The following is a 22,679-nucleotide window of genomic DNA, read 5'->3' on the forward strand; positions in this document are numbered from 1 at the left end:
AGTCCTATACAGAAAAAGACAACGTAAAGTGCATGTGCATCTGTGCAAACAAGAGTGACAACATAACACAACAACATAATACGTTTTCAACACTCCGTGGTAATAATATAAGGTAGTGGAATAAGACAGTAAAAATTTAGTTGTAGATAGCAGCAGAGAGAAAAAAAAGATTGTTTGTGCAAAAGAGCAGTTTCAGGTTGGTATGTACAATTGTTAGATGGTTGTTGGTCAGTGTGTTTGTGCATATGTGTTTATTAGTCCATTCCCTTTGTGTTGAGGAGACGGATGGCTTGTGGGTCAAAAAGGAAACCAGAGTGCCAAGAGGAAACCCACCAAGCACAGGGAGAACATGCACTTAGACCCGAGGCGGGAATGGAACCCTCAACACTGGAGGTGCAAGGTGACCGGGCTGACCGATATACCACCATGCTGCCTGTTAATGTTCACCCCATCGTTTTTAATGACTCCACAACAATATATATTAACAGTATGAATGGGTATTTGAAATATTTTAGTAGTCATAATAATGGCAACAAATATTTGTGCATACATGTGTACCATAAAACTACTGTACACTAATACTATAGGCGTCTGTTTACTGCATTGTTTTGTTTATACATGCATCCGGCTCAGTAGGTGGCGCTGCTGTTCTTACTTTCCTCTTACTTGCTTTTTAAACACAGGAAGTAAATCCTTAACGTCTTCCGTTTTGACCTGAACATGTCAGCTTCGTTTATCCTACCCATTTTGGAACAAATCCCGCCTCCTGCGCAAAGATTGGCTAACAGCTCACGGAGCACATCGCCGATTGGCTGATTCTACTATCCAAACGTTAAACCTGTCATTAATATTAAAAAACAGCCAATTACAGGCAGGGGGTGGGAATTGTAATAATACGGGTGAGAAAAAACATCCAAGATGGTCGCCTCGTAGAAAACGTGTGCTGCTGGAATCATGTCTGAAAACGGCACATAACTATATAAATAATAATAAAAACGAAAGCTAGAGACCGTTCCGACAGCTGTCTGATCAGCTAGGTGATAATTTAAACGCGTAGACTTTGTCTTCGACAGAACAAACTGATTAAACGTTTAACGAGATTATCATTAGTAAAGAGAGAGAATGGAAGCGTTGACTTTATTTGTGCGGAATTTACCTGCATCAGCGTCCAGTGAGCATCTGGAGGAGATCTTCTCTGAAGTAGGACCGATAAAGCGCTGCTTTGTGGTCAAAGATAAAGGTAAAGAGCAAGAACACACCACGAGACTGCTTTACAACATTTAGGAGAAATCATTACACTGATCCTCTAATGATCTAATGAGAGCACAGAGTGTTCAGGTGACAAATATGTCATGTTCAGTATAGAATAAATGTGTGGAATAATTTTACATGTTTATTGCGATCAAATATTATACTTCTAATATAATAAACTTTATTTACCCTGTAAACCCTTATATAACCTTATATAGCTTGATATGCCCAAATATATTTACTTTATATACCCTTGTATAGCATTATATACCCTCATATTATTTACTTTATATAACCTTATAGCCTTACACTCACTCACTCACCGTCTATACCGCTTTATCCTCGCGGTTGGCCTGGAGATTTAGGGAACACACCCACACACTATGGGCAATTTGGAAACTGCAACTAGCCTAATCGGCATGTCTTTGGACTGTGGGAGGAAACCGGAGTACCCGGAGGAAACCCACCAGGCACGAGGGAGAACATGGAAACTCCATGCACACAGAGACAGGAATCGAACCCCTGCTAACCACTACGCCACCCAGCCTTACATACCATCATGTTATTTACTTTATATAACCTCATATAGCTTTATATACCCTCATATATTTACTTTATATACCCTTATGTAGTCCTATATACCCCCAAATATTTACTTAATATACCCTTGTATAGTCTTATATACACTCAAATATTTATTTTATATATCCTCATGTACCCGTATATATTTACTTCCTGTACCCTTATATAGTCTTATATACCCACAAATAGTGTGGCAAAAAAAATTTGGAATTTCATGGTTTTCTGCATTAATTTGTCATTAAATGTGATCTGATCTTTTCTCAAGGATATTGACAAACATAATGTGCCTAAATTAATAACACACAAAAAAAATCTAATATTTCATGTTTCTATTGAACTCATTCAACATTCATAATGATTCTGAAAAAAGTAAGTGAACCCTCGGAATAATAACTGGTTGAACCCACTTGGCAACCTCAACCAGGTGCTTCCTGTAGCTGTGGATCAGACCTGCACATCGTTCAAGAGGAATTTAAGCCCATTTTTTCTGGTGGAACTGCTTTAGCTCCGTCATGTTCTCTGGACATTTTATGTTTATAACTCTTTTCGAGTCATTCTATAGCATCTCTATTGTGTTGAGGTCTGTTTTTCTAAAGTTATTCTATTGTGGACTTGCTCTGGTGTTTTTGTCATTGTATTGTTGCATCACTTAACTTCTAATGGGTTTCAGCTGTAGCACAGACATTCTCACATTTCCCTGAATTTTTTTTGATACACTTAAGAATTTATCCTTTCCTCAGTGCCTGCAAACTGGCCACACCCTAATGCAGCAGAGCCCATATCATTGTTTCCTCTATCATACTTTTTGCTTGGGATGATGTTTTTATGATGATATGCAGTGCCCTTTTTAAACCAGATATAGTGCCACGTGTTCTTTCCAAACAGTTTAATCTTAGTTTCATCAGGTTGCAAAAAATCTTGCCAAGACTGCTGTGGTGGGTCAGTGTGCTCTTTCGCAAACTTCAAGCTGGCAGCAATGCTTATTTTAGTAAACTGACGGTTCCTTTGTAGTGTCCTACCATGGACACCGTACTTGTTTAATGTTTTACGTACTGTAGACTCATGAAAACCGATGCTAGCCAGTTCCAATGATGCCTTCAGATCTTGGGTGGTCACTCGGGGTTGTTTCTATACCTCATCGATGAGTCTTTGTTGTGCTCTTCAGGTAATTTTGACTGGGCGTCCACTCTTTGGTAGAGTAGCCACAGTCCCAAAGTGTCCCAAACTGTAGACTGAGGAAAAAGTCTTTGGAATAACTATGTATATTAGCAATTTATGATCAAAGATCCCCAAAAAAAAGCTATTTTTGTCGAGGCATGGCTCACGTATAAGCATATTCTTCTTGTTGGAGAAAACTTAAAAAGTTTGAGAGGTTTTTATCAGTCTTAGTAGCATGAGTCCACAGCTCCAAACTCATTTTCTTAACAAGACTCCAGGTATGCTAACACCTGACTCCAGTCAGCTTTTTTTTAGGACTATAATGTTTTATGATTGTTCTCAATAAAGACATAAAAGATCAGTTATCGGTTATTGTTTTAGGTACATTATATTTGTCAATACTCTTTACAAAAAAGAAATGAATGCAGAAAACCATGAAATTCCACCTTTAGTTGCCACTGTACATTTTATATACCCTTATATGGCCTTGTATAATCTCAAATATTTACCTTATATACCCTCACATCACCTTATGTACACTTATCTCTTTTGATCTGATCTCTCTAAATAATAATAATTCACAGGGTGGAACCTTGGATTGCGAGTAACTTGAAAAGTAACCTTTGCAAGACAAGCAAAACATTTATGATTTTTTTTAAATAAACAGTCTGTGTTTATGCAATAGTTTTTATGTACATGTGTATTTATATATTGTTTTTTTTTCTGAAATCTTGTCATAATTAATATATATGTTAAAATGGTGGTAATTGTTTTGGTAAATACAAATAAAACAAAAGAACTACCATATGCCAATTAAGTCACATGACTAGGGCTTGTTATAGTAGTAATATATTACTTGAACATAATACAAATATTTAATGTTGGCTAGCTTGGCATAAATGTATGTTGTGCTTTAATGTTAATAATAATGCTGTATAAATTTATGTTCAAATATAATATTTGATTGAGATCATGTTGCAGGGGACAATACATGGCAAGGTGGGCTTAATAAAATAAAAGAACTGAGAACAGGGTTACATTGAATTAATTTAAATTACTACTTAGCAAGTTGATCGTTTGTCTTGTATGTGATTATAATTAAATCTCAAAGTCTAGTGTGTCTTTTTCTGTTCAGGGTCAGAGAAATGCCGTGGTATAGGCTACGTTACTTACTCCATGGTGGAAGACGCCGAGCGAGCTCTCAGAGAAATAAAAGACTATGATGGGAAAAAAATATTTGTGGTTCACGCGAAGAAAAAACTTTATGAAAAAAAGCAAAAAAAGAACAACAAAGGTATGTGCCATGTTTAATGTCAGCTTTATTTAGATTGCTGTATTTCCCCCAATTTCACATCTTGTTTTTTTTTTTTATGTTTGCATAGCTGAGCAGAAAACTGAGGAGAGTCCCGAGGAACCACCAGAGGTAAAAAGCCAGCCGAAGTCCCAAGGTCTGAGAAAGAACAAGATGAAGGCCAGGCTTATCGTACGGAATCTCAGTTTTAAAGTAAGTGACAATGATGAGGTAAAATGCCGTGAAACGTGATTGTAGACGTAGTTACAAATGGAGTTATTGCTTTAGTAGGAATCGTATAGTTAAATATATTTGAGTAAGGACACAACATGGTTATTTAGGGGAAAAAATACATTTTTTTAATTAGTTAAATTAATTTAGCAATTTAATCGATCTTTTGTTAGTTGATGTAATTCACCTAATCGATGCCTCAAATTTTTCAATTCAGAATCAGTGAACACTTGGTAAACTTATTTTTTTCTTTTTGTGTTAATGCAATATCGCCATCTGCTGGACTGGAGTGCAAAGTAAAAGATTGGCTTCAAAAATAGGGATTATTACTTTGTTATGAAATTTGCATTATAAATCTTAATAGAGATGAATTTTTAAAAAATTCTGTTACAACTGAGCCAATGATTCTTCTCTCTCTCGCACATATCGCAATTGTTTCCTATGGCAATTCATTTATTGCCACGCTGACTTCAAAGTCAAATACATTTTTAATTAAAATGTTTTTTACAATATTTACATTTTACAATATGTCATTACACTGTAAACACTGTATACTACACTGTAAATTGTTTACACATTGGCAGGCAGCAGAGCATCTTGTCTGATTGGAGCAAATTATTTGGTGTTTGTTTAGAATTGTAACAAAATCTGGGAAAAAAATGTATATTGCAAACGTTATGGGGTGTAACCTTGGATTGCGAGTAACTTGTATGTTTGCCATTTGCAAGACGAGCAAGTTTTTTAAAATAAATTTTAACTTGATAAACGAGCAAGGTCCTGACATATGAGTAGAACGCAGGTGCTTTGTCTGCCGAGCGTCACGTGATTACAACTGAGCCAATGATTCTTCTCTCTCTCGCACTGTGAGATTATGGGTAATCGGCTCTCACGCTCAGTCTCAGTGCACGTGCGTCACTGGTATAGTCAACATCCGTGTGTGCATGTATTGTTTGTGTGTGCGTGCGCATAAAACAAAAGCAAGTATCATTAGAGAGGTTTCTTTTTAAAGATCTAGTTTCCAGAGTCTCTCTCAGAAAGAAGCGGTTCCATTAGTGTGTGCATGCACGTGAGTGTTATTAGAGAGGTTCCTTGTTAAAAAAAAAGTTCTTGATAGAGCAGTGTTTCTGTTAGTGTGTGTGAAAGTTGTCCTATACAGTAGCCCCCTTCCTCCTCCTCTCCTCTCACATCTTACTTCAGCTACAATTTTTATTAAAAGTAAAGTGCAGGTTTATTTGTTTTTTATTTTTATTTTTAATTTTAAAGTAAATTTTTTTTTAACCATCATCCGAGTTTCCATTATTTTGTATGGAGAAATTCACTTGGATAGACAAGTGCTTTGATATACAGACACGCTTTCAGAACGAATTATGCTCACAATCCAAGATTTAACTGTATTTATAAAATTGTGACACTAATAGAATTGCAATACACAGGTCAATTCTGTTTGTATCAAAATATTCCCATTGTTTCCTGTTTTTGTTCCCTTGCAAAAATGTTACAGATTTAGTATAATCATTATACATATGATTATTGTATAAATTTGTATGACCCAAATATAAATCCAGCGGTAACTTTTTAATTTAGTGAAACCCATCGGATTTATATTTGAACACATTCCATTTAAGATGATGAGTTATTGATTTGTTTTTCAGTGCTCTGAGGCTGAGCTTAAGGAAGTTTTTTCAAAGCATGGGACAGTGCTGGAAGTTAAGATCCCTGTAAAACCAGGTAACGTTTACTTAATTAGTAAAAAGTATGTATATTAAGTATAAAGATCATAAAGATATAAATATTAATCATGATAGTTATTATTAATAATAATGATTTTTTATCTGTAGTTATTTGGTAGAAGCACGTTTGGTGATGTGACGAAATAAAGCTGTTAGGTTCATTTTACATGTTACTTAGTGTGGCATGGTATACGAGATAAGTTTGCTTAATTTTTAGCCAGTGTATTTCTATTATATATTTAGAACAAAGTCTGTGCGTATGTTCATTTAATCGACTGGATTCATCGTTTGCAAAGTACTTTTGTTTTCTGTTTTTTTTATGTTAATGAGAGGTTGGTGCAATACTGCTAAACTGGAGTGTGGCGCAGAAGATAAAAAAGATGAATGTTTTAATCGTGCCTAGGATATCATCAACCCAAGATTATGTTGTGTAAAGAGCCAGTTTACCAAAACCCAGCCGTAAGAAGAGTCAGTCTGTTTAAAACCTTGCTAGTTAAGTATGATGCTTGGATAATTGATGTTGGGTATGCACAGTAACCAAATGTGTACGTTTAACCACTCCAATCTATAATCAGATCCCAACTGTCACTGACGCTTCTGCACCTGCACATCACCAGCATCGTCATCACAGTATAAATGTTTGCATTAGGGATGCGCGGTATGAGGAATAATGTAATCCTGATATTTTTTCCCATATGGATTAATATTCATATTTACTGTAATGCATTTTGATAATGCTGTCAGATTGAAGAGTATCCTGATAATGGGTAAACTGGGGTTATATTACCAAAAATAAAATAGCAAGTATTTAACTGTGCTCACATGCTTTATCTGCTTTAACAAAACAAAATAATATACAGTGTTTATAATATAAATAAACCTAAAACTGTAATGACCACCATTTATTTCTTAAACTCTGATACACCTGCTGTAGTCTAATGGGCTGTTACATCTTTTGATATGGAGTAAAACTCTCCAAAGATATGATCGGTATTGACACAGATTTTATCCCGATGCCAATTTATGATCGGTTTATCCCCCAGTCTTAGTTTCACCAGTGCATATTATAAAGCAGGCTCCTTACACAACGTGATCTTTGCAGGCAAACAGCAGTTCAGCATCACAGTGTAATCTGAATAACTAAAATAAAATAATAATGCATATCATTTTGGTTAAACCGTGTTTTCCTCAGGCTGCTGCGCAGATTATTGCGTCTTAGCTTTATTAAACCATTAAACAGAAATGAATGCGTCTCTCCCAGAGCATTTCATAAGCAGCTTCTGGTTTAACATAAGTCATGTACTATTATGTCAATGTATAATTACTTTAGTGATCCTCTTACTCTTGGCTGAAAAGCTTCTAAGACAAAGAGACTAAGACTCTTTTGTGGTTGTGTGTAGACGGAAAGAAACGAGGATTTGCCTTCGTCCAGTTTAGGAACATGCTGGAAGCAGGAAAAGCCCTGGCAGCAACTAACCTAAAAAAAATCAAAGGTGAGTCCCTCTCCCGCCTGTCCGATCCCGGTCTCTCCTCACTGGTCATATCAACATTCATAAACGCTTCCGTCTCTTTTTTTTTTTGCAGACAGACTCGTTGCTGTAGACTGGGCCGTGTCTAAGGACAAGTTCGTGGCTAATCAGCAGGGTTCAGCATCGGGTACGTGTTCATTTTCTGTTTGTGTTAAACGTTTGTGCTGATGTTGCACTCAGTATGTTTTTTACCATAGGAGGTAAAAAAGAGGAAAGTGCGAAAGTGGCAGAGGCTGAGGAAGAGGACGATGAAGAGGACGACGTGCCTGCGGAAAAACAGTAAGAACCAAACGTCTTTTTGTCTTGATCAGAAGCATGTGATTTTAATTTTTTAGTTATTATTTAGTTTTTTTTCATTATTTAGTGGAATTATTTAATTAGTGCTGCATAATTATTTCCACAAATATCGAATTCGTGATATTGGCCCCTGCAATTATTTAACCAGCACAGGCAGGTTATATACTTATAGTCAGGAATTTCTTCTTAATAAGATCAGTTCATGATGAGATGACTTTTTGGTGTTAACCTAGAGAAATAAGTTTGAATTCAAACTGGTACTTTTAATAGTTGCGGTTTAAATCACAATAACTGTGTCAAAATAATACACAATGTTAAATGTTTTAATCAAATCATGCAGCCCTAGAATGAATACATTTCATTAAAATACTTTGTGAGATTTACTTAGTATAGAAATATAACAGGGAATATACATATTTAACACTTTTTCTTTTTGTGTTTAGGATGGGAATATAGCTTTTAATAACATTTAAATGATTTTTTTTTTTGTTTTGCTTTTTATGTGCTTAGCATAACACTACGTAGCTTGTCATACTGCCGTTATTGCTACTCGGGGATAAGTACTTATCTTTTTCCCTTTTGAGCAGTGTAGTAATCAGCTGTTTAGTTAGTGTTTAATTAAAAGCAGTGTTTAGCTGAGGTGTGTGTGTGTGTGTGTGTGTGTGTGTGTGTGAGAGAGATAACACTGTGTCCTGATTGAAACGGTTGTGAGCATGGGTGATCGGAGCAGTGTGATGATGGACGTCTTATTTTAAGGTCTAAGGTCAAAACCGAAAATGAGTCTGAGGCAGGCTCGCCATCTGATAATGACGACGACGACGACGACGATGATGATCAAAGCAAAGACAGTGATGATGAAGAGGACGAAAAGCATGATGACTCTATGGAATCAGACAGCGATGCAACAGATGACGAGGATGATGATGATGATGATGAAGATGACGAGGAGGATGATGATGATGATGATGATGATGATGAGGAGGAGGAAAAAGGTTCTCATTTGTTCATTCATATTATTATTATTATTATCATTATTATTTTGTTTCTGCTCCGGATGATTGATTGTTTCTTTCTCTAGCCAAGAAGAAGAAGAAACCCAAGAATCTTCTCCCTTCAGATGTGAATGAAGGAAGGACAATATTTATCAGGTAAGCCTCACTAAAGGTGTGTGCTATCGATTCAGAGTAGTACGATGATATTTTTTATATTAGACACAATTAGTGGAGGGTATGATTCGTAGTGCATGCAGTACTCGAGGTGTAAGCACCATCTGTAAAACCCGGTCCAGTGGAAAGGGCGTGGTTTCGCGTTTACATTTTAGAACTCACTCATTTCATTTTCAATGGAGCATGATTAAGACCGCATTCCAAGGGGTAATTAATTTTTATCGATGTGAAATTTTCCAGTGTAGTAGCCATTTCGGAGCTTTATGACGGAATACGGAATATATAATCCAGAAGATGTAAAAATAAATTGCTGGATTTTTTAGGAACTGTCTGTCCGATTCCTTAGAAATTAGGGCTGATGTCATAGTGCTTGGGCCCTGATAATAATAATAATAATAATAATAATAATAATGTGCAATAATAGTAGTAAGCGTGCCCTAGGGACCATTGTGCAATTCAAATGCATGTTCAAGAAGGTGTGTCTAATAGGTTTGTGCGTTTCGCTTGTAACACATGATTCTGTTCCTACAGAATCGGTCATACATTGCCAGGTTGTCCATTGACATTTTTTTCAGACGTCAGAGCGCTACGGCTTCATGCAAGAGTGCTCGTATATCAGTTATGCTCAAGTGATCTTTTATTGCATCTGATTTAAAAGACATGAGATAAATCAACGATCTTAGACAGGGCTTTTGGAGGTGTGTTGTGGTGTAGGCACCAGGATGTTGGCAGCGGATCTTTTGTCCGCTGTTGGTTGCAAGATGGTGGCTCCAAGTATTGGAATTGTTTGTCCAGTGCACTGCCTGGGGAGTCCAGAACCTGGATCTGTGGCCTTGAGCTCTTTGCATGCTGAGCCCCATGCTGGTGCACTGGGTGTTCTGGTGCCAGCATGTAGCAGTTGTAGTGCTGTGTTGGCTTTTTTTCTGTGGGATTGGTCCCATTGAGCGCGCATGAGTCTCGGGTTCCAATGATCCTCTCACCAGTTTACTGCCGTACAGTTGATGATCAGTGTTGTTCAGTGTACCTGGTAGTGCCATTAATGTTATGGCTGATCGGTGCATAAATCTTAAACGATGTGTGTAGGATCAGAACAATACCAGTGTGGCTCTGTAGGTAAATAGAAACGGGCTGATCATTATTCAGTCATAAAAGTAATGGTCGGATCTCAATGTGACGGATGTGCTCCTGCTCTCCAATGTTTCCCCAAGCACACATCCGCTCCGAATTGCTCTCCAAATCCTCTTTTTCTCTGTCTGTGTTAGAAACCTGTCCTTTGACTCTGAGGAGGAAGGCGTAGAAGAAATTCTTCTGCAGTTTGGTGAACTCGAATATGTGCGAATCGTCATGCATCCCGACACAGGACTCTCGAAAGGTTGGTGGTGTTTTATTACACATGCATAAAGATTTATCAGTGTTTTAAAATGAATGGCATATTGCTTTTAATGCATCATTTTCCTTTATTCAAGATTTCTGAGAGTCTTTCAGTGGGTCCTTGACGTTTTACAGTAGCAAGCAGCATTTACTTGTTTGTTTAAAGTTTGGATCTGATAAAAATTCGCCTTTAAGCACCGTTTAAACGTCCAATGTGGCCGCTATTCCAAAAAAGTGCTCCAAATGGTCGCCAACACCTCTAATGTTGTGGGATCCTTATTGAAGACAGCCGTGCTATATGATCACGCGCTTCTGTACTTGGATGCACACGTTGAAGTGACTTGCAAAACAACCGAAGTGATACATTTAACGTTTCGTTTCGTAGTATTTACTGATCATTTTAATGAAATTAAGAATATTTTTTTCCTTTCCCACTCTCGCTAGGTTTTGAAACTCATCCAGTGACTAACGGTCTTGACGTAGCTCAGCTGGCTGGCTAGCCAAAGCTAAAAAATAAAGACAACAAAAATAAATGTCCAAAAGAAAAATCTCAGACATTACGTTCTCTCACACCCTTCCTGTCCAAACCCTGAATCTTTTACGTCAGATAACATGGATGCAGAGAATGAATCAAGACTGGGTTCTTACTGTAGGTACAGTTCAGCCAGTCGGCTCAGTGTTCAGTCATCATTACCGTTATCAGACACCGCTAGCAAAGCACAGCTAACTAAGTTGAAACCTTAAGAGTGGGTCAAAAGTTATCCGCACTCTAGCTGTGGAAATTATTTACATTTAAAATTTTTCCTATTTAGAAAAGACAAATCAATACATTTTCAACACAATCTCCTTGCTTTTTAGTATTAAACAGGTTCAATGCTGAGCAGTGAACCACTATTGCACCGTCTTCACTTCGTCATCAGAAGTGAATCTTCATCTGCTGCTTTCAGGGGACCAATCAGGTAAAAGTCTGATGGAGGAAGATCGGCACTCTGGGGAGGATCCTTTATCACCTCAAAACAATGTTTTTGCAGAGTGTCGACAGTGTGGACAGAAGGGTGCGGATGAACATAGTCGTGCAAGATCACAACGTCCTTGGAGAGGAGTCTTACTCTGCATTTAATCTGAAGTTTAGACTTCAGCTCTTCAATAAGCATTTGACTATAACGAGCACTGTTGATGGTTGGACCTTTTTCCTGATGATGTTCCAATACTAGACCTTGAGAATCTGAAAGATTTAAAACTGATAGGATCAATTTTCCAGCTGATGGTCGATTTTTGAGCTTTTTCTCGATTGAAGAAGTTTCCATTCCATTCTCTGCTGTAGTGATGAATCCATGTCACATCACCAGTAATGATTCTCTTTAAGAAACTTTCACCTTCCTTAGAGTATCGTTCCTGTTCATGCTCTTCTGTGAGTTGATTCGGCACCAGGTACACCATCAGACCAAAAATTTTTTTTTTTCAAGAATCACTACACTCTGCTCTTCTTTTAAATAATTTTTGCTCACACCGCAGTTACAAATGACCTGATGTAACATGTTCACACCTGCACACCTGACAAGGAGCCTTGGATGGGAAAAGCTGATAAGACAGAAGTTTTAATATAACCAGAGTGCGAATAATATTTTGACTTGCCCCTTACCCCAGAGTAGAAATCGGCATGTCAACATGATTTATTTCATTTTGATTTATATTATGAAAACCTTTTGGCTGGTAAATATTTTGGGTTTATGAGCCAAAGGCATCTAAAGATTTCTGTCTGTTTTTATGGAGCCTAAATAAAAGATAAAAAAATGGAAATGATCTTAGTCTTGCCTTGCTAATTGCTTTAAAGTATAATTCTTAATTTATTTCAATTTTTTGTGTTTTAGATAATTTAGAGTCATTATAACATTCGGCAGCTTCCACAAATCAGCTACTGAAAGCTAAAGCGAGTCTAACAAATTACATTTGCATTACAGTGCAACTTTTTTGTAGGACCTTCGTGGGCCACCGAAGTGGATCAGACAAACCTGCTCACTGTGTTTTTTTTTTTTTGTTTTTTTTTTTTTCTTTTTATCCAGGCTGTGCTTTTGCTCAGTTCAAAACAAAAGAAGGAGCAGACAAATGTCTAGCAGCTGCACAGACAGAATCTGAGGTGAGTGTGTGTGATTGTGTGGACGCTACCGTAAGGAGCCTGTTCATTTGTGGCTGTACTCTGGTACGCTGGTTTCCCGTGCTTTGCTCCGGCTTCGTGTCCGAGCGAGCGGTGTGTAATGTCTGTGTCAGGTTCTGACTTGTGCTCTGTGTGCTGCAGGGTGGCGGTGTGAGGGTGGATGGGAGGAAGCTGATCATGGTGCTGGCGGTGAGCAGAGAGGACGCTTCCAAACTGAAAAGCAAGACAGTGAAAACTCACAAAGGCTCCAGGAACCTGTACCTCGCCAGAGAGGGCTGTGAGTGCATCCAAGAGCATGAGTCCGGGAGAAAGCTGTAGAGTGGTTTTAACTGTAGAGCCAAGAGCGCGCTAGACGTTTCCAGACTCAACAAACCAATTCAGTGAAATCTTTTTAAATCAAGGACAAGTTAAAAGCGAAAGGGCTACTTTATAGCAGAAAATGAAAAGAAAAAATTAAATTACTAAATGAATAAATTTTTGTATACATAAATTATATATTTATAATATGTTTTACAATATATTTATAATGTAAATAATTAGAAAGAAAACGAAAATATATCTTATAAAGGTTTCATAGCATTTTATCTAACTAATTGTTCTCCTTGACAAATTATTTCATCACAATAATAAAAAGTTTAAAGTATATTAAATTCTCCAATCTCCTGGACCTGTTGGTGACTCTCATAACTACAGCGATATAGGAATTTAATTAATTCCTAAGGTCTTAGGGTGAAATTTCGTATTGTGAAGCGCATTTACCCATAGGAAATAATGTAAATGCATATAATCTGTTCCAGCTACCCAAAAATATTACCTATATTTCCAATTTCCAACACTTATATTTATATGTTAAGTAATATATGTAATATATGAAATAAATAGATATTACACCTCACTTCACCTCATTTTATGATTCCTCTTGACACCGGCTGCTTTAAAAACAAAAATATAAAAGTGCCTCCATTTTGTCCTTGCTAACATTCTTGGGACCCGTGGTGCTATGTCTTAACTAAATTTTGCACAAAATGGCAAAAAGATAATATATAAACTCGTTTTGCTTGGCTTTTCACTGATGCTAACAAGTTTTGATCAGCTCTTTGATGTAGGCGCAACCAGATGTGCAGGCAACTGGCTGTATGCTTGACCGGCTAGGTCGCTCGTGTGCTAAAAAGGCATCGGGTACCGGAGCAAAATTCTTGCAAAAATTGCGAAAATGTCGAGATAAATGTTTAAAGCTTTTACACACAAAATATTTTTAAAGATCATCACTAAATCTGAGCACAGTGGATATAAAGGCAAGGCAAATTCAACCAGAATAGTTCTGCTTCTCCTGACATTTTTATCCCTTTACTTCTGCATCTTGATTTCCTCCAACTGCTCTATTACCTCTTCCTGTATCCAGTGATCCGTGCCGGAACCAAAGCAGCAGAAGGAGTTTCTGAATCTGATATGGCCAAGAGGATGAGGGTAAGTCAGACAGCCGGCACGGCTAAGTGCCTCGACATTTCCATTTGATTAAGCTCGACATTTCCTTGGATATTGTTATTTCAATTTTAACTTGCAGCATTAAAGCAAGGTCTTTAGTTACTCAGTGATGTGGTTTGTAGTTCGCAGAGCTGAAGAAGGCAAAGCTGAAGGACGTGAACGTGTTCGTGTCTCAGACCCGCCTGTGTGTTCACAACCTCCCCAAAAGTGTGGACCGCAAACGTCTCTTCAAAATCTGCCTGTCTGCTGCAGGGGGAGGAAAGGGTGTCCGTATCAAGGAGGTAACACACACACACACGCAAAAAATAGGAGTATAAATAAAATATAGTTACAGTATTGGCTCATGATTTATGTTTTTTTGGCGTTAAAGGGATATTTGTGCTGAGGTTCATACACGTACGTTACGACAAGTTTTCCTCCTCTGCACACCGACCGTGAAGTTTGTCACCTGGAACGAGAAAGCAATGTAATTAATTGTGGCTGAATACCACAACCCTTGTTCCATGCAAAAATGCGTTCCAATTTTCATTTCAAACTTTACTTTTTCGGTCATTTTTAGATGGTCAGTTGGGTCTCTAGTGTGCGTACAAAAAAGTGCGGAAAACTATTGCTTACATTTTGTCCGTTTTTCTAAAAAAACAAAACAAAAAAAAACAATTCCTTCTAATGTGACCTCATATAAGAAGAAAAAGCCCCTCCAGCTAGTTGCTCTGCTAGTCTTGTTCTCTTTTTTAGGGCATTCGGAAAAGAAGTGTAAGAGATCAGTGCTTAAACAGAAATAGTAAAATATAAATATATATTAATAGTAAAAAAAACATGGCAGTGTGGCGCACTTTTAAAATGCTCGTCCTATCATCTGGAGGTCGCTGGCCCTCGCAGCTGAGGGCGGTGGGATGGGAGGCATGCAAGGGCTCTCATATTAATCACGGCTCAGTGGGCTAACGCAGTGGGCTAACGCAAGCGGAATGAGCGGATAGCGCTGTCCTCCGAGTGTGCTGTCCCAAATGGTGCATGAGCAAGCAGTTCAAGAAGATGCATTCGGCGGGCGTCACGTGCAAGACGGTGGCCCTCCATGACTGGTAGCAGTCCCAAATTCAATATGGGACCTTTAAGCTTAATTAATTCCCATGCAGATCATTAGATGTGTCATGCTAATGTTGCTGCATAATGAATTTATTCTGAGAAGCTTTGGTGTGGAGTAGCCCGTCTGTGATGTGAAGCCTGGCGTCTTGGTTAATGTTTAACGTCTAGCCCGTACAGGCCCGTGGGGATGATAAAGGAATGATGCCACAGATGGAGTCTGCTTTCTGTTTAGAGTGCTGGAAAGTGTTTAATTATAGTGCACTTCATATTACAGACTACATGTCAGTGACTCATCATGATCTAACGTCAAACTAGTAAAAAGTTCACACATTAGGGTGTTAGGGCTCCAATAGTTGAGGATAGATTATGAGTAAGATAAGGTAGTCATGCTGACGCTTAGCTTCCGCCAGCGATTCTTCTTTTACCATGAATTTTAACGTTATACGGTTCCGTATTTTCTGTTTTTAACAAGATTCCAGAGCTCCCTCTGTGCGTGTCTGGTAATAGTCCAGTTTTTACCCTCATAACGGGGTTCTGGGTCCCGGTTCGACCTGAACGCCCCTCGTACATCTTGATTCTGACCTAATTTTTTTGGACTAGACGCATCAAATCTTATCAAGTAACTTGAAAACAGATTGGTTAATCTTTTAAATAAAAGATTTTCATTATAGAAGTCTCCTCTCAGATTCTCAGATTACATGTACTCACTGTGCTTGGTGGGTTTGCTGCGATGTATTGGCGCACAGTCCCCATATTAAACCCTGACTGTGTTTAAAAATGATTTCGCTTCGATCATGCATTGACATATTCACTCCGTGGTCTCTGGGTGGCGATAAGCAGCTTGTCTATACGCACATAAATTTCGTGCGTATGGATTTTTGTGTAAAACGTTGATGGGAAAACATTGGGATGGGAAAACATTGCGCAAAAAATAAAAGTCAGTTGCTTTGCACCAACACTAGATGGCAGTATTGTTTTGCCATGATGCTGGAGTTGATCTGCTCGGGTCTGTCCCATTGTTTAAAGAAAAATCATGTTGCAGTCTTATTGTTATCAGATTAAGATCATTCCTCATTAAAGACACCTATTTTCTGTCCTTCTGTCCCTCTCCCAGTGCCATGTGATGTACGACCGGAAGCCGGTGCGCGGCGAGCCAGTGGGTCAATCGTTAGGCTACGGCTTTGTGGAATTTCAGGAGCATGAACACGCCCTCCAAGCCCTGCGTCACCTTAACAACAACCCCAAGATCTTCACAGCCAACAAGGTCAGTCGAATGATGAAGGTCAAGAGGTCAAAGTTTTTCAATTTTAGAATGTGTATGGCATTATAGGTATTATAAAAGGTGGAGTAAAGATGTGATGAATATCTCCTCGGAACACATTCATATCCAAGCACTAATGAAACACTGGGATAAATGCATTAGTGTAGCAGGGGATTATACACATCATCACTGGTTTGATTTGTGTGTGTGTGTGTATGTACAGTATAAACATTTATTTCCCTTTAGAGCAGTAAATGGCTGTGTTCTTTACATTGGCCTGGGGAATACAAACTTTTGCACTCCCTATTTGCTATATGATTAGGTTTTTGCATTATGTGATGAGCTTGCAGACAGAAATATAGTCTTATTGTGTGCAGCGGGAGGAAGTTAATTTGTTTCAAGTCCTAATGAAAGCAGTTTTCTTTAGTGCTGCCATTGTGTATAGAGTATTATCTGTTTGCTTGATGATCTGTAACCACTCAGGGACTTTTCTCCAAATAGATGGAAGCTTTCTAGCAGTACACTTATTCACCTCCTTTTTCACTCAGAGCCTTGCATACCACAAACCCATAGCTTTTCCTTTTCAACACTTAATGGATTTTTTTTTCTGAAAAAAGAAGCCAAATAATTACTTTTGATGTTTCCTGAACCTGTCTTTCAGTTGCCCTGAAATCATGTTGTGGAACGTTTTTGAAGTGTGTATGTTTTGTTTCCTTTGTTGTATTTCTCAGAGGCCCATTGTGGAGTTTTCGCTGGAGGATGGGAGGAAGTTAAAATTGAAGGCTATGAGGGAGCAGAAGAGCAAAATGACGTCTGCGGCAGTCTCCAGGCCTGAAAAGGTGATCACCATCATATAAATCACATCTAATTTAACCCACAGTGCTTCCTTAATCTTTTAAGCAAAGTCCCCAGTGAATAAACGGCTTTCGAAAATCTAGATGAAGGGAATTAATCAAAGACAGCTTCATGTCCGCGGTGAGAGATGTGCTGTATCGTGAACATCTGTTCCCCAACAATCTGTTCCTCTGTAATCTCTTCTTCAGAACCAGTCGCTCTGACTGTAATGATGTTTAGGGGCTATTTGTTTCGATTAGAAGAAAAGAAGTAGACTTGCTTTAATTTAATTAAGGTACGGGCGAATTGATTTTTTTTTTTTTTCTAAACGTGTTTGGGGAAATCTGTCTGCTGAATTGGTTTTGACTGATAAATAGGGGGCGGGCAACACGACTATTATGCCCACACAGTACAGGTATTTTGGTTACCTAAACATGGCACTGTGGACGTTTTATCTGGTACTCTGACATACAAATGACCAGAGGTAAGAATTTTTGCCTTAGAAATTACAATTTTGCCAAGAATTGAAGCCAGCAAGAAAAAAAACGGCATCACTTTCAGTTATGATTCAAGAGGAATCATAAATTAAAGTTTAAGTGAAGTTTAATGTCTATTCATTTATTTTTAGTGCAAAAATATGATTATAGTGTTGGAAATAAGTAATATTAGGGGAAAAAAAAATCAGTGACTGGAACGGATTATCTGCATTAACATTAGTTCCTATGTGAAAATGCGCTTCGCAATACGAGTTTCTCCCTTAAAAACCTGCCTCTCAAACGGATTAAATCCGTTTGACGGGATGCCACTGTAGTAACTGATGTTAACTCTCCAGCTGTCCCTATAAGGGACTGGGAATCAAAGTCGCTACATTGCATTATGTAGTTTGTTGTTTGTCATTTAAATGCTAAAGAGACGTTCCTCCCTTAAATATTTTTTTTTCTTCTAATGAGCAAATCAGAGGACATGTGATTTATACATTATATAGCCAAAGTACATGGACACCTGACCATCCCCAAACCATTACCACAAAGCTGGAAGCACTCTTTTGTCTCGTCTTTCTGTGCTGTAGCGTAACGTACATCTTCACCACAACGGCATAAACCTATTCCTGTGCTCCAAATTCTTGTGGTAAGCCTTTGCAAAATAGGGGACAATTTCTGGAACATTCCATTTAGGCTATTTAGTGTATAAAAACAGATACCAGGTATGTGATAATCATCCATCAGTGTTGTGTCTGTATGTTCTGTATTTGGACAAGTGATATAAGTTTCATATTATATTTGCCATCCTAACAGATTTGAGATAAAGCAATCATCATGTAATTTAAAGTTTAGGTTTTTAGCTTTAATTCAGGTCATTTAACCAAAATATTGTATTTATTGTTTAGCATTTATTTTATTTTTTTTTAAACAAAGACCCTCTATTTCTCCAGGCTTAAAATTAGTTGCACAGTTAACCAGTAAGTGGCTGTGGGGAGACGGGCATACCAGATTTAACCACTGATGCATGCATAGAGACACGCTGTCTTTACTGTCTGGGTTTTGAATAATAATATTAGCTTATTTTAGAATGGCAAAATCAGTACACAAATTTCATCATTTTGTGTGTGTACAGATTTCTATGAAGGGGGAAAAAATAATAAAAAAAAATTATATATTATATATATTATATATATAGTATGTATACAAGTGTCTGTGTATATATATATTTGTAGAATACAGTTAGAACCTCCTTTAAGCAGCAGCCATGTATTTGCCTGAAATCTCTTTGTACTTGGCAGAATTCCTAATGCGATAACCCTCCACAAGGGAGCGCCCCAGCTGCAACGCAACCCCAAACATCCACCACCATATTAAGCCCTGGATGACGTGCTTTTCCTGCCTTGCCTCCTTTTATGTCTTGAAACATGCTGACAGTGTCCTTGACCAAAAGGCTGATTTTTGGTTTCATCTGAGCACAGCACACACACGATGCCTGTTATCATTTTAATGGCACTCGTGAACATCAGGTGTTGCGTTTTTATAGATGCTCTCAGGAAGAGCTTGTTTTTTTGCAGTGCTTTCAAAGGACTTGTTTAATAAAAGTGGCAGTTAACATTTTAAAACTTGACATGAGGCCGCTTTTTAAAGGATTTGAACCGTTTTAGACATTTCTAGACAATCTTTTGGTTGGTGTCCTGTTTGTGCTTAGTGACTTTTTTTTTTTTAACTGCTTTGTGTATTTTCTTAGCCATTGCATTGCATAACTTTTTTATCTATTGCACCCAAAGGAAAAGTCATAGGATTCAGACATTTTAGGCAACTTTGGAGCTCTATTTCTGGCTTAAAATGACACTTCAGCTGCTGCCCCGTACTGTAGCTCATTATGTTTTTAGTTGCTAACAGGTAAAAGACTTAGAGAAAGCTTTAGAGAACCAGGCCACTGTGGCCAACCGCGGGTACATTCTCCACGCTTGCCCTCTCGCATCATCCTCATGGTAAACGAATACCAATGGACCAGTATTCAGCACTAGCTTATTTGAATATGTAACTATACAAGTTTTGCAAAGCACACTGCTATCTGTTTGTTCTACATCTCTGTTGTGCATGCCGATTGTATAATGGACATCTACACAAGTGCAGTCTATGGATTTTCACCCCACTGGGTATTTTACATGTGTGCAACCCCTATTTATATCCCAGAGAAGCATGACATGGTGTAATGGAAGCAAGCACATCGAAAGGGCACGGTGGTTTCAAATCAGTCCATTTGATTCAGTATCTCTAACCTGATATCATTTATCACATCACAGAAAAAAGGTAACAGAGTTGGATCTCAGGAAGACAGGAGTAAGCAGCCTCCTCAGAGATCTCCTAAAAGCGTCTCAGCTGTGGTTCAGAAGTCAGCAGGAGCTCAGAAAGGCAGCGAGAAGAAACCGGGAGCTCTGAGCACTCACTTCTCAGGTTTTAGGACCAACCCAGAAGTGGAGCACATCGAGGCGGGCGACGGCAAAAAACGCCAGAAGATTCTCCCCATGCCTTCACACATTGGACCAAAGATCAGGTACTGACTTGGGCTTGTCCTTTTTTTTTTTTTTAAACATACTGAGTAAGTCATTGACAAAGTTTGAACAAAATGTTTTTTTTTAACAGGAACCGGGATAAAGGTAAAAAGACCGCCCAGGTACGGAAAGTGAAGACGGCCCCCAGCAGAAACGAGAGAAAGAAACTCCCTTCGATGGAGAAATCCGTTCAAAATAAGACACAGGTAAGTTTTACTTGTACAACCTAACCAGTTCTATGCACCTACAATATTATGATGTAAAAAAGGGTCTTTTTTTATTAAAAATCACTATAAATCATATTCACTACAACAAGGCAGCACATATAACACACAATCTAAACAAATGTAAGTATAGATGGAACAATCCCCGTTATAAAATCTGAATCTACGTTTAGGCAACAGCTGTTTTATGCAAAGGGTCTGCACAGGTTTGTAGATCCAGACAGCAAAACACATGATTAACGTGAGAAATGCTTTTCCGTCCAAATAGTATTTGATCTGTTAGAGTGAGGCCCCACATCCTATTCAGACACATCAAAGAATTTCTAGTAACTGCAACAAGGAAGTGAACGTGAGGAATTTTAATGGGCTATGACTGTCCTAACCCCACACACGCGTGCAAAGACATCAGAGAATTTCATTAAGGAAGTCTTCGGAGGTACCTCACTGTACTGGGGGCATAGCAAGATTAAAGTTGACCATAAAACACTCTGTCCCACAAACAAAGAGGTTGGACACAGAGAGACTCGTTATGGAGGTTGAGAAGAAAAAAAAATCACAAGATCAAGAATCTTAGATTTAGATTTGTAGCTAAACAAATTACAATATTGGAGAAAAACAAAGTTGGCTATAAAGAAATAAATATATACATAAAAAAACATATAAAATGCAGAATAACAGAACATCATTAGTTCACTGCTACACTAATGCACTTTATCCCAGAGTTCCACTAGAGCTTGCACACCATCAAGGTAGAAAGTTTTCCTTAAAACAATGGCACCATAATCAGGCTGCCTGCTTAACTTTTGAAACGCTGGCCTTCCAGGAACTCCTTTAATGGCCTAAGCATGTGGCCTGGAGTGAGCTCTGGATTGTAACAATAACTCCTGTAACATGCAAGTATACAGTTCGTACAGACAGATGCGTCTCTTGCGCAAGCTTTTCTAAGACAATTGTTCCACTCGCTTGAAATCATGCTATACCATGCTTTATTTTTTATGACTTGATAAACGAGAGGGACAACCTGTACGTTTATCTTTATATTCAGAATGATTTCTTCTGTGGTTATGAGTGTATGTTTTTGCCTTGTCCTTGATTACAGAATGCTAAACCGGTGAAGAGGAAGTTCCAGAACAGGGAAGAAGATCGCTTCGAGCGTCTGGTCGAACAGTACAAGAAGAAACTCACAGGCGGGTCAAACTCTAAGGACTCGATCGTCAAGAAGAGCAAGTGGTTCAGTTGAGAGTGGACGTACTGTAAATAACGCTGTGCGAGTGAGGTCATGCCAGGGAAAGGCTGAATTTTTCTCAGTGTCTCTGGTGTGGTCCTTTTTACGTCATGTTCCAATATTTTTCATTTTATCATCTCTTTTTAGGTGTAACAGAATATACTCGTTTATGGAAAAATAAATATTTGAGTAACAATGGGTGTAAAGATGTTATTTACAGGCGAGTGCAAAAGTTTTTATCCCCTCCTTTGCTTTCACAAAAAAAAAATTCCTTCCGAACCCCAAGCCAGGAAAGAAAGAAAAAAAAAACAAGCCATTAAAGGTTTTCGCCAGACACACTAGGACAAAGCTTTGCAATGGAGCGGAGTTTGAATGAATGTATCCTGTTCTCTGCTGACCATAAACCTCTAAATTCAGTACCGATCCTGACAGGGTTCAGCAACTCTCAAGAGCTCACCCTTGATTAAACATACAGAACTCAAAAAAAAAATAATTCTTGTAAAAGAATATCTATCCATCTGATTTCTATAAAGTTTATCCAGTGTAGGATCACTGGGGAGGAGTTTAGATTATGTCCCAGAGAACTTAGGGCACAGGACACAAACACATACTTAATATTATGGCTTATTTAGAAAAGCTGTTCAGCCTATGAAAGGCTGGTTATGAATGTAGGTTTTGGCACGCAGCTGCTCTCTGCTGGGACGGCATGGTGGTGTAGGGATTATCACTTTCAGATTGCACATTCTGGATCCGGGTTCGATTCCCG

General features: G+C 38.2%; 1 protein-coding gene across 1 annotated transcript; it reads left to right on the forward strand.

Moving 5' to 3' along the window:
- The first annotated feature begins 875 nt into the window (after positions 1-875).
- Positions 876-22,109, forward strand: rbm28 (RNA binding motif protein 28). The gene is made up of 19 exons (XM_053500549.1): positions 876-1,240; positions 4,127-4,285; positions 4,374-4,495; positions 6,166-6,241; positions 7,644-7,736; positions 7,828-7,899; positions 7,970-8,051; positions 8,826-9,061; positions 9,148-9,217; positions 10,498-10,607; positions 12,670-12,743; positions 12,903-13,038; positions 14,164-14,228; positions 14,369-14,527; positions 16,444-16,593; positions 17,322-17,429; positions 20,216-20,466; positions 20,556-20,670; positions 21,788-22,109. The coding sequence occupies exons 1-19, from the start codon at positions 1,123-1,125 to the stop codon at positions 21,926-21,928; spliced, it is 2,337 nt and encodes a 778-aa protein (XP_053356524.1). The 5' UTR covers positions 876-1,122; the 3' UTR covers positions 21,929-22,109.
- The last annotated feature ends 570 nt before the right edge of the window (positions 22,110-22,679 follow it).

Source organism: Clarias gariepinus, chromosome 7 (genome assembly GCF_024256425.1).
Source record: "Clarias gariepinus isolate MV-2021 ecotype Netherlands chromosome 7, CGAR_prim_01v2, whole genome shotgun sequence".
Taxonomy (NCBI): Eukaryota; Metazoa; Chordata; class Actinopteri; order Siluriformes; family Clariidae; genus Clarias; species Clarias gariepinus.

What these genes read in the sequence shown, in the direction of transcription:
- rbm28 (XM_053500549.1), top strand. Translation starts at nt 1,123, where the DNA reads ATGGAAGCGTTGACTTTATTTGTGCGGAATTTACCTGCATCAGCGTCC. An exon ending in CTGCACAGACAGAATCTGAG is followed by an intron (nt 12,744 to 12,902) that starts GTGAGTGTGTGT and finishes TGTGTGCTGCAG; the next exon opens with GGTGGCGGTGTGAGGGTGGA. An exon ending in CACATTGGACCAAAGATCAG is followed by an intron (nt 20,467 to 20,555) that starts GTACTGACTTGG and finishes TTTTTTTAACAG; the next exon opens with GAACCGGGATAAAGGTAAAA.